The sequence below is a fragment of the Electrophorus electricus genome, chromosome 16 (assembly GCF_013358815.1).
Source record: "Electrophorus electricus isolate fEleEle1 chromosome 16, fEleEle1.pri, whole genome shotgun sequence".
NCBI classification, from domain to species: Eukaryota; Metazoa; Chordata; class Actinopteri; order Gymnotiformes; family Gymnotidae; genus Electrophorus; species Electrophorus electricus.
This window is the reverse complement of record NC_049550.1, coordinates 4,501,154-4,513,488: the sequence shown is the minus strand read 5'-3', so window position 1 is coordinate 4,513,488 and position 12,335 is coordinate 4,501,154. Positions and strand designations below refer to the sequence as shown.

General features: G+C 43.6%; 1 protein-coding gene across 1 annotated transcript in view; it reads right to left on the bottom strand.

Moving 5' to 3' along the window:
• myo15ab (myosin XVAb) overlaps positions 1-5,230 on the bottom strand; it is a 44,674-nt gene extending 39,444 nt beyond the window's left edge. Inside the window, exons 1-11 of the mRNA XM_035535095.1 lie at positions 5,148-5,230; positions 4,918-4,981; positions 4,683-4,792; positions 3,658-3,732; positions 3,395-3,485; positions 2,844-2,849; positions 2,648-2,751; positions 2,003-2,066; positions 1,720-1,833; positions 661-822; positions 65-178 (exon numbers count right to left, since the gene is read on the bottom strand). Of these exons, the coding sequence (XP_035390988.1) occupies positions 65-178; positions 661-822; positions 1,720-1,833; positions 2,003-2,066; positions 2,648-2,751; positions 2,844-2,849; positions 3,395-3,485; positions 3,658-3,732; positions 4,683-4,792; positions 4,918-4,981; positions 5,148-5,230 (987 nt within the window). The remainder of the gene's footprint in view (positions 1-64; positions 179-660; positions 823-1,719; positions 1,834-2,002; positions 2,067-2,647; positions 2,752-2,843; positions 2,850-3,394; positions 3,486-3,657; positions 3,733-4,682; positions 4,793-4,917; positions 4,982-5,147) is intronic.
• Positions 5,231-12,335: the final 7,105 nt, after the last annotated feature.

Below are 12,335 nucleotides of genomic sequence, written 5' to 3'. Positions count from 1 at the left end.
GTGCGCTCGTGTGTGCGTGCGTAGGTGTGTGTGTGCGCTAGTGTGTGCGCGTGTTTGCGTGTACCGTCATTTTGTAGGTGATAGCTTTCTGCAGGCCTTCGGGTGAGATCTGGAGCAATTCGGCTACCACACGGATCTCCTGGGCACTTACCACCCCTGCCGTCTCCTGTATCTCAGTCTGTTATGGGTACAATGATGAGAAAGAGAGCGGGAGAGGGAAAGAGAGAAAGAGGGAAGGAGTGGAGGAGGGAGAGAGGGAGAGAGGGAGAGAAACAGCTATACCCGTATCAAAAAAGCCTGTAAAAATCCTAGAAAATTATACAAAGATGTTAATGGCTCGTTAACATGCATGGTTCATATTCATATTTTATAGTATGTGTATGTGTCAAATGCAAAGTTAAAAGTATGTGAAAGAAGCCACATATGAATAGCTTTACTGTATAATAAAGGGGTCATAATCCCATAATATGTAATAGATGTATTATCATAAGCAGCATGTTTAAACTCATGATCATGAGTTTAATGGTCCTTTGGCATGAGTGGCTAGAGACATAGACAGGGTTCTCTGTGTGTGTGTGTGTGTGTGTGTGTGTGTGTGTGTGTGTGTGTGTGTGTGTGTGTGTGTGTGTGTGTGTGTGTGCGTGTATTAGTGTATAGTACCTCAAGTCTGTGGAAGAAGACATTGCCCAGGTGCAACACAGATGACAGCACTCTGAACATGCTGCTCTGGTCCTCCATGCTGAAGTGGAGAATATCCATGGCACTCTGTACCCGCCTGAAGTCCTCCCCATCATCCTTCCCCATGATTTGACAGTTACCACCCTGACACGTTGGTGATATGGAAATGACATATGGAGACATAAAACGCGGTGCTCACGAATCCCATGCACCCCGCTGATTCTAAGACTGTCAGTTCCCCATCCAGATCCACTCCCATCCCTGAAATACACTGACACACTTGATCAAGCTCACCTGAATTTTAACCATCTACACCTGTTCCTTGTATTTTCTCCGGTTCCCCACCCATTATATTTGCCTTCTTATACAGCTCTGTTCCCCTTCCTCTTTGTGAAGTATTGCCAATGTTATGCTGCATACTGAGCATTTTCGCTATTTGCCATCCTGTGTTCAGACCTGTGCTTACAAACTTCATCTTCAACTCTATCCTTGGATATCTCCCAGGCTCAGCCTTTTTGTTTTGACCCTGGATGGGAATGACCTTGTGAAAAGCCCCACGCACTGGAAACTGCCGGAAACACACAGTTTCTCTGAATCTTGCACAGCGCAATAGTAACCTGCTTGTTTTAAAAATAAGACCTCTTGCAACTGTATCCTACTGTGTCTTGGCTACTTGCTATCATTAAACTCGCCGTCGTACGTGCCAGAATGTCAGTTCTGTTATGGACAATGTTACAGGCTTAGCTGGTATAGACAGGATTGTATTCAAACAGCATCCATTGGCTCATTCTCAGGCATCGTTCTCTATTCTAAATGTTATAACGGAAACTGTCCCAGTCATTGTTTCATGGATCAGAAATGAATGAAGGAGGAATGAACAACACAGGACCCTGTTTCTAAAAATCATTTTAGTGTAAAGATCATCTTAAATGAGAGGAAAAGTGTTCAGTGTAATACTTGGTCTGCCATTTAAAGATGATCTTTGTTTCCGGATGCTTTTGGGAAACCCAGCCCAGAGCTGTACGTCACAGTGGGACATACCTGGTTCAGGTAGTAGTAGGTTTCAGCCTCCTGAAGGTATAAAGCTCTTCTCAGGTGAATGGGGAGTCCAGCCAACATCTCGTAAAAGATGTGGTAGTTCCTCTCATTTTTGGCCTACACACACACACACACACACACACACACACACACACACACACACACACACACACACACCCATCATGATATGAGCTTTTTTCATGTACAGTCTAATGATTTATGTTCCCCCAGTAAATTCTACCCTTTAAATGGAAGAACAAAGAAGATGTATGTTTACATCACACACCTGATAAACAATCCTGGACTTCTCTAGGAGATACTGTGAGGTTATGGCACCACTTATTACTCCCCTTTAATGAGGCAACAACAAAAATAACATGTAACGTGTTCAGTAACATGTAAGAGGCATTGCTACAAACACACACACACACACACACACACACACACACACACACACACACACATACATACACATAAACAACCCCCCCCGCACCACACACACACACACACACACACACACGCATGCACGCACACACATGCATGTATATGCACACAAAAACATACATACATACACATACACACACACACACACACAAACAACCCCCCCCGCACCACACACACACACACACACACACACTGTATTACTTAACTGTGGCCTAGCTATCCTACTTTCACAAAGGGTCATGTGCAGATCCAGTTTCACTGTACAATCCCTATCACTTCCATTTTTAACAGTCATGCCAGTTTGAGAATGCTCATTTATATTACATCTTTATATCACGCTGTCAGAATTTATACAAGGTGCTATGTAGCTTCACTTTGTATATCAGCAAAGGTCCTTTGCAGTTCCTTTATAAATTAGTTCCATGCACTTATCATCTTAGACTTCAGAATGTAAGGATTGTTGAGAGAACCAAGATTAATCACTCACTCTTCCAGAAAGATCTCCACAAACTTCCCAAAGCGACTTGAGTTGTCATTTCGTACTGTTTTGGCATTCCCAAATGATTCCAGCAACGGAGTCGCTTCCAGGATCTGGGAAATTCACCCATTCCAATTACTCCCAACTTCCGGGATTAGTACCCTTTCCACCCAAATGCTCAATGTTTAAACATTTCAAATCTTACCTCAATCTGCATGGATGGAAGCATTAGAGAAACAATGTAAAGTGTAAAACTCTCTTTGATCACAACAACACAGACATTTACATAAGCATCCATTGTTGCAAAAGAAGTATCAAATATTCTACCGTCAAATATTCTAAGCAAATAGTCCATCAGCATTGACCTAAAGACTGGCCCATTTTTATGGGTAGGACTGTGATGTATACTTCGATGTGTGACAAAACCCCCCTGCACAAGTGTTTGGGTAATGTGTTTAAGAATTTTAGCCAGGACATTTACTCATTTGTTCTTTTTAATGATTGGCTGACAATTTCGATGGCTGACAATATCATTTGCTCACAATTTCAAGTTTTGTGTGGGACCTTGTATGCTCATGCGCATGTTGTTATTTTACAGCATGTGCAATACCTACTGTACTGGCTAGGATACATACTTTGAGTAAATGACAAAGCACTTTCGTAAGTCGCTCTGGATAAGAGCATCTGTCAAATGCCAGAATTGTAAATATTATGTAATCCACCTATTCATTTGTCGCCTATTTATTGTGTGTATACCTGTTGCGTTATGTTCCTCTTATGATGAATGGCAGTGAGGTATCTCAAGACGAGTTTGGTGGCCTCTGTCTTGCCTGATCCACTCTCCCCACTAAAACAGAACAGTATTGCACAGACCCCTGAGTCTTACAACACATACACAAACACACCACACACAAGCACACGCACGCACACACATGCACCCACTCATACACACACACACACACACACACACACACACACACACACACACACACACACACACACACACACCTTCTGCCAACCTGATTATAATGCACTGGTTCCACTTGTTGTCCATCATTGTTGTATAGGCACTGTTTGCAATTGCAAAGAGGTGACTTCAAAGAAACCCACATACAAAACACATGCGTGCACACACACACACACACACACACACACACACACACACACACACACACACACACACACACAAAACAAAATGTGTCATTTAGGAACCAAGTCCTTTCAAGATCTGTAGTTAAGAATCCAGATAGCATAGAACAAAGTTAATACATTTGATACATTCCACTAAATAGCTCTGAGCACTTTTCCTATTCTGTTAAGTAGATACATACAAAGGTAATTAACAAAGAATACACCAGCTCTCATTAGGAGCTTTCCACAAGATTACTCTATCCTGAACCTCTCACACACACACACACACACACACACACACACACACACACACACACACACACACACACAATCTCTGGCTTGTTCTCATATTACAAGATGTAATATACTGAATATGTGCTCTTCTGATTATCGTGTTTCGAGTCAATGAGAAATATGAGACAGTCACTGTCTCTCTCTCTCTGTCTCTTGGTCAGATACACATAGACACACACATCCACACACTCATGCATGCAAGCATGCATGTATGCATGCTTACACACACACACACACACACACACACACACACACACACACACACACACACACACACACACACTCACAGGGACACACGCACACACTTATGACCTCACTCCAGTAATCATGAAATTGATACAATGACTTGTTCTGGTCCGGTAGCATACTGTAGCTTGTACATAGGATGAGCTAGATAATACAGAGAATACTACAATACTGGTTTACAGTGTGTCTGGACAGATGTTTTGGCAACTTTGTACAGATAAACACACAAACAGCTATGCTATAACTATGTGTTAGAAACCACATGATTAAACCTTGTGTGACTGCTGACTTTGTGTCACACTAAGGACCTTGCCTGTTGTGACTGTACAGAATGGCATCTCAGACAGTGAGCTGTGTTGTCACACAGACTTACGGTGGATTCTCTCCCATGCCATGGCCTTCATATTGGAGAACCACATCCGTTCCATATATGTTTAACAACTTGTATGGATTCACCGATAACAGAATACTGCCAATGTAAGTCTGAATAGAAAGAGAAGTAGACAGATCACAAAGCAAATAAGTAAAGGTATTCTAAGCAGCTGGTAAGTTAAGACATTATGAAATGTATTTAGTGTAAATAAACTCGTAATAGCAGGTTGACTAACGTAGATGAGCTCCTGGTCAAAGCGGGTCTTCAGGTTTATCAAAACAGCTCCCTCTGTCAGCTCACTGAGGGAAAGAGTGACACAAGCATCCATACATAAACTAACATAACGTATTCATTATTTGGACTTTGCCTATGGAATTTTGTGTGTGTGTGTGTGTGTGTGTGTGTGTGTGTGTGTGTGTGTGTGTGTGTGTGTGTGTGTGTGTGTGTATTTGTATGTTTTCTTACTCCAACTGTATCATGTCTTCAACCCCATCACCTTCTCTTTTTTCTCTGTATCTCATTGTGGGCAGACTTCTTATAGAATACATCTGTTTACAGAACAGACATATTGCATCATACAACTGCAAAGCAATTAAATGGTAAAAGATGTTTTGGTCATCTTAAATCATCTTAAAAATGACTGACCATATAAATCTATAACTGACTTATTTAATATTTTGATGTCATTACTAGTGAATCGAGAACAATTTCATTAGGCGGATCCACATTATGGCAGAAATGCTTTGGCAGGGTAACCTAAGTAGGCTTGTCTTGTAAATCTCATTTGGCATCTGATGTAGTCACAGGCTCTGCATCTCAGCCATAATGGAGATAGTTAAGCTTGGTTGGGCCTTTTGTGTATGCTCGAAGCCACACAGATGCCACACAGCTCCGAAAAGTGGATTATTGCTAGCAGGTGGGTAAGCTATACCAGCGTTTGGTGAATTAACCTTCTTATCCCCAGATCTTTTTGACATAAAGTACACATGACCTGGAAATAGCAGGTAATCATAAACATAAACATAAACAGGTACTCATCAGTTAATTACTTGTCTCCTAAAAGTTTATTAACTTACAACCTAGGATAAAGCCATATTTCTCAAAGATGTTTGTGAGATACTAAGAATAAAAGAATTAGCAAATTTCTGTTAATCTTGCATCTTCATGTTTACAATTTGAATGTATTGCATAGGTTTCATATTATTAAATTAAATATTTGAGTGAGCTGAGGTACCTTGTCATACCACCTGCCCATGGGCTCCCCTTCCCGAACAGGTACCCACGTCATTTCTGCCTCTTTGGACCCAAGGACAGTGGGTGGTGGTGTAAGGTGGTCCATCATGTTCTCATCACGATACATCGACCACTTGGTAAGATTCTGTACTGTTCCATGGGGCAGCACCCTTTCTGCAGCCCACACATCCTCTGCACTTTGGCGCTCCCTGGCATTCTGAGCCCAGTGGTCCTCTGGGCCTTTCCTTTGTGGTGACACCAGTGCATATCTGCCATCTGGCCCAATAATAAACCCAGATGCTGTCACAGTGGACAGTGCTGAAGGCAGCTGGTAAGAGGCATTCCTCAGGTCAACATTCTTCAGAGCATTTCCCAACTGGGGAGTTGATGGACCTGCAAAACCCTGTGTGAGGATGGACCCATCAGGCAAACGATAAGTGGCCTTACGGAGATTTTGATTTAAAAGGGCTTTTGAAAGATCTGGATTGGTTTGATGCCTTCGTGGATCTGCAGATATAATAGAACCATCTTTAAGCTGATATGTGGCATTGCGAAGGTTTTCATTTCGCAAGGCATCTGCAAGGTTTGGACTTGATTGCCCATACATAGCACTTGGAGAAATGACTGATCCATCTGAAAGTTTATAGGAAGCATTTCTGAGGTCTACATTTTGGAGGGCACTGGACAGATTTGGAGGGCGTATTGGATTAGCACTGATTATTGAGCCATCAGGTATCTGATATGTAGCTTTGCGCATGTTTGGGTTCTGAAGTGCACTTGCTAAATTAGGGGAAGTGGGTTCAACCTGTGTAGTTATAATAGACCCATCTGGTAATCGATAATTTGCATTTTTCATCTGTGGGTTCTGAAGTGCATTTGCTAAGTTTGGTGAGGTAGGTTTTGACTGTCCATAGTCAGACATAATAATTGTGCCATCAGCTAATCTATAGGAGGCATTTCGGATAAGTGGATTTTGAAGTGCACTTGACAGGGCTGGTGAAGTTGGCTGTTGTTTAGCAAATACAATTGTCCCATCTGGCAGTCTATAGGATGCATGTCGAATGTTCTCATTTCTAAGTGCACGTGACAAGTTAGGAGACATTGGCTGTCGATGGTCTCCAGTAATAACTGTCCCATCTGGAAGTGTATAAGAAGCATTTTTTATATTTGGATTCCTCAAGGCACTAGATAGGTTTGGAGAGGAAAGTTGTCGGGGATCCATGCTTACTATGGTCCCATCTGAAAGTCTGTATGAGGCTTTTCGGACTTGCTGATTCTGTAATGCATTAGTAAGCATTGGAGAGGTGGCTGGGTGTACCACTTGGTTCCCATATACCAGTGTTCCATCTGGCAGATGGTAGGTGACACCACGGACTTGAGGATTGTGAAGGGCATCTGTTAGAATGGGTGACTTCCTGGGGTCATGGCCATAACCAGCCATGGATGAATGGGGATGACCCCTCCTCTGATAAGCTAACTGAGTTTGGTAAGATGCTGTTCGGATTTGTTGGTTTTGTAAAGCATTTGAGAGAGCTGGAGATACCCTTGGACCATATCCATGTGCATATCTTGATCCTCTTCGACGTAAATGTGTTCGGTAAGAGGCATTTCGAACACTGGGGTTTTGGAGAGCATTACTGAGGAGGGGGCCAGGACCAGGCTCCTCTATATAATCATACTCAGCTACTATCTGTGAATATGGGGAGGATGACATTTGAATGGGTGACTTGTATGATGCATGACGCAGGTAGGGATTTTGAATAGCACTGGACAGCACTGGACTTACAGGATGATCTGAAGTTGATTCAAATGCCTCCATTTCAGGAGCATATGGTGATGTGTGTAGTTGTAAAGGTGTAGCAAATGATGCACTGTGGAAGCTGGAGTTTTCTATAGCGTTTGATAGAGAAGGCGGCTGCACCACTTCAGGAGTATATGGAGAGCCTGTCATTTGCAAAGGTGAGGTGTATGAGGCTCTACGAACCTGAGCATTTTGCAAAGCATTTGGTAAAAGTGGAGACATAACCTGCTGTGGGTACTGTTCTATTACAGTCATTTCTGGTGCATGTGGTACTTGTACATTTGATAACTGTGGTTGCCCAGGAAACTGATCGACACCTGTGACTTCAGTCACATAAGGTGGCATGGATTGTTGGATTGGTGTTCTTATTCTTTGGTGTTGGAGAGCATTTGTCGGCACAGGAGATTGAGGCACATTTATAACTTGGTCAAATTCCACAGGCATAGGCTGCTCCCCATCAAGCATCTGAACATTTTGCAAAACACCTGGAAGAAGAGGTGAAAGTGGTAGATGAGGGGAATAAGCACGCATTGGTAATGGCGAGCCATGTTTAATGGAAGGGTGAGGGGAAGTTGGTCTGGACAGGTGCCTAATGGAAGGCTGCGGTGATGGGGGTCCCATGTGTTTTAGGGAGGGCTGTGGAGAAATAGGCTGTTGCCTCATTGACTGCCTGGCCATCAGAGGACGCCCACGACCAACAGGTCTTTGGGGGTTCCTTGTGGGGCCTGCAGTTCCTGGTGGATTGAAACGCCTTGACTCCCTCATAGCCATCCCAAGGTGTTGATCTGAGAGCTGTGGGGAGGCTGTGAAGGTCTGAGGCATGTTTGACATGTTGCTGCGTATGGATGCCCTGAAAGGAGGCACATTTTGGGTTGGTGCTCCTGAACGACTCCTTCGACCAGGAGATGGTTTTACAGCTCCCATTGGAATATTTGGACGTCCCATTCCACGCAATCGACTGCTAGGTGATCCAAGTGGTGGTGAATCCCTCATAAGTCGGGTAGACCTTCGGGAGAGGGTGGGCGAGGGAGATCTGTGTTCACCTGGAGGAAGCTGCGGAGATTCTGATCCAATCGCAAAACTTCTTCGTGAAAGTGTAGGTGAGGCTCTGTGACCAACAAAAGGAGACTGTGCCCTATTGGGATCCATCTGCTGAACACTGCCCATGGGACGCATGCTGAACTGAGGAGAGGGTGGAGGACTCATTCGGCTAGGAGAAGCTGGAACAATTTTCCTTGATGGCATAGGTGATGCTCTGTGAGCTGCAAATGGGGACTGTGGTCTGTTGAGATCCATCTGCCTAACACTGTCCATGGAATGCATACTCATCTTAGGAGAGGGAGGAGGACTCATTCGCCTAGGAGGAGATGCAGAATCTTGAAGCTTCCTGGCACCAAATGGATGATGAGCCATTGATGGGGAGGAGGGTGGGCTGGGTCTTCTCATTGAAGCATGAGGAAAATGTGGTGGGCTCTGCCTCCGAATGGAACCATGTGTGGAAGCTGGAGGGCTAGTGTGAGGTGAGAGGACATGTGGTGGCATTTGGCGGGGTGTAGCCTGAAGGGATGGTGTAGCTTCTATGAGGGATGCCGGAGGATAAAAATGCCTGGAGGGTGAGGGGGAGCCAAGTGGACTGACTCTTCTCTGCCCAAGAGGGGAAGTTATGTATTGAACATTACTAATTGGAGATGGCATCCCTCTGCTTAGTTTTGGAGATGGAGTCATTTCCCTGGCTCCAAGTCTACGTATGGAAGGCTGTGGCGAGGGGATTCGACTCATAGGAAGTGAACCGGCAGGGCACATAGAGAGCTGTGGAGATGCATGGGGGCTGTGCTGTCTTATGGATACAGGGGAGTGCCTCACATCCATTAATGGCTCTGCAAATCCTCCTGGTGCTTCCATAGGGGACAAGGATCTCTGTAGAGGGGACCCCATCATTCCTATGGACCTCCTGCTTGGCGTAGGAGAAGGAGGAAAAACATTATCTTGAGCCATTGGTGACATATATGGAGACCGTCCAATGGTAGGGCTCATAAACCTCTGAGGACTATTAGCATGTTTAATTAACCTTGCAGTTGGTGTGGGAATCTGGGGAGCTAGTGGATATAACATTTCTTGTGGGTGCATTGCTGGAGGAAATCCACCATCCATAGGAGCCTCAGAGATGAATGGTTCATTTTCATATTGAATATCTGACATATCCTCCAAATAATTTTGCGGTGGTGGTGGTGGAAGCTCAACTTCTATTCTTTCTTTGCCAAAGAGCTTGACTTGGGGCCTTGGAACTCTAAACATATCTCTTGATCTAACATTGGCTCCATTGGGACATCAACCAAACTGATCACCATACAAAGCATCCAACCTCCTCACCCCCCATGACACTATGCATACCATAACCAAATGGTTGGTACATGTTTATAGGAAGACTCAAGATGTGGAATTACCCCTGATTCACTGTAATAATCTGGTAGTTTCTGGAGATTTGGATCTACAAAGCGATCTCTATATGGATACATGAATAAATCACCTGCTCCAGCATCACCATGTGGATCTTCATAGAAACCCTGAGGATCGTCATAATAATCAAACGGACCCTGGTCATAAAACTCCATTTCATTTCCATAAACTCCATAGCCATCTTCTATTAGATACTGGTTCACATCATAGTAGTCCATGCCATCACTGTAATATGGGTCCATCAGCTGCTCTTGGCCATAGTATGCCAGCTCCTCTGGGCCCATCAGATTTTGTTCATGAAATTGATTATAGTAGCCCATATCATTGTTATAATACTCATCCCCATTCTGCTATTACCCATCTGTGGATCATAATACCCATCCTCCAGCTCATAATAGCCTTGATCGTGAGACGGTGGATCATAATATTTCACCCATTTTCTCCATACTGGTTATAATTGCACATAGGAGCATGTTGAGTCTCATACCTGTTTTGTGTTTCTCTGGATTGACTGTCTGTTGAATGCACCTCTTCCAATTCTATTCTGATTAGTATAATCATATCCTTTAAAATCATGTTCATATCCATAGTTGTGATAACCTTGATGTCCTCTCATACTTGCTTGCCGACTACCTAGAGGAAATCCTTTGGTGCTTGACCGGCCCCATGGGTCATGACCCCTACCTGACTGCTTCCCTTTTGTTGAGAGGAACCTCTTAGTGAGCCAGTTTGTTGCTCCCGCAATTTTACCCAATAATACACTTCGGAATTTAAAATTAGACTCACCCTCTTCTTTCTTCTTCCTAAAAAGTCCTTTGAATAATCCTGTTTTCTTCTCTCCAGAACTGCTGCCACCAATTCTAAGGATCATGTAAGTTGGCTTTTTTCCTGACTGATTTTTTTCCTTCTCTTTCTTCCTTTTCTTACTGGCTTTGAAACGCATATCAGGCAGTCTGGGGCATTCCTTAAAACAGATTTCCTTCTCTTTTTTCTGACCAGACGACTCTTCCGTTTGCCAAGTCCAAGGAACAGCCTGGGATGTGCTTTTGAGACGCTTTTTTTGAGCTTTTCTTCCTTTTCATTCCGGAGAAGCGCATGAAGAGTCTGGAGGTGTTTCTCAACCCTCGTTTCTTCTTTTTCTTCTTTGGGCGGCTCAGGTGGCAGCTCGTCTTCTTTTTTGCTTTCTTCTTCTTTCATCTGCATCAGGTTTGGATTTTGATTTCTGGGTGTCTTTTTTGACTTCTTTTTTGGCCTTTCTGTCTTCTTCGCTCTCTTCATCTCCTTCCTCATCTTCCTCCTCCTCATCTTCGTCTTCATCATCCTCATCTGATGCAACGCGTTTGATTGGACTTTCCCTTCTCTGCTTTGCCTTTGGCGACAGCCTTTCCACGGCCACCCTTGCGCATGTCTGGTTCTGAGTCTTCATCCTCTTCCTTCCTCGTCACTCAGTATTCCTCATCCTCAGGAAGCTCTGCATCTGAGTCCTCTCTGACTCACTAACAACTTTTGCCTTTCCTTTATCCCTTTTCCTTTCTTTCCATCATCTTGTTCCTTACTCTTTGAAGGTTCTTCTTTTCCCTTCTTCTTGTCATCTTTTCCCTTCTTATTGTCATCTTTTCCTCTTCTTTTCATCTTTTTCCTCCTTTTTTATCATCTTTCCCTTTTTTGTCTTCTTCTTTGCTTTGCTTCTCTCTGGCTCGGGTTTTCCTCCTTTTTTGGCTCCTGACTTGGAGTCACCCTTTTTACCCGGCATGTCGTTCCCTCACCCAAGACCATACAGCCTCTCTGCAGTTAAGAAAAAAACCCCAGAAAATAAATGTTCTACACAACACATTTTACATACTCAGTATAAAATATACTGGACGACAGCATAGAAGTACATCTGGCTCAAAAATAGCAATTTTACATTTCTAACTGTATAGCCATACACTGTTAATTTAGTTTTGAAACATTAACTGTCAATGGCACCACACAAACTGTTTCCTTACCTTAAGGTGTGCTCTCACACTTTAGGGTCGAGTGATGTGTACAGTCTTTGTTATTTCTGTATAAATCTCTGTTTTCATTGCTCCACTCCTCAGAACACCAAAAGTGGTCCTGCAGGTAGACTTCCTCTGCTGAGGTGAGCTCTGTTTGCCCCCCCTGTTCCCACATCATACAAA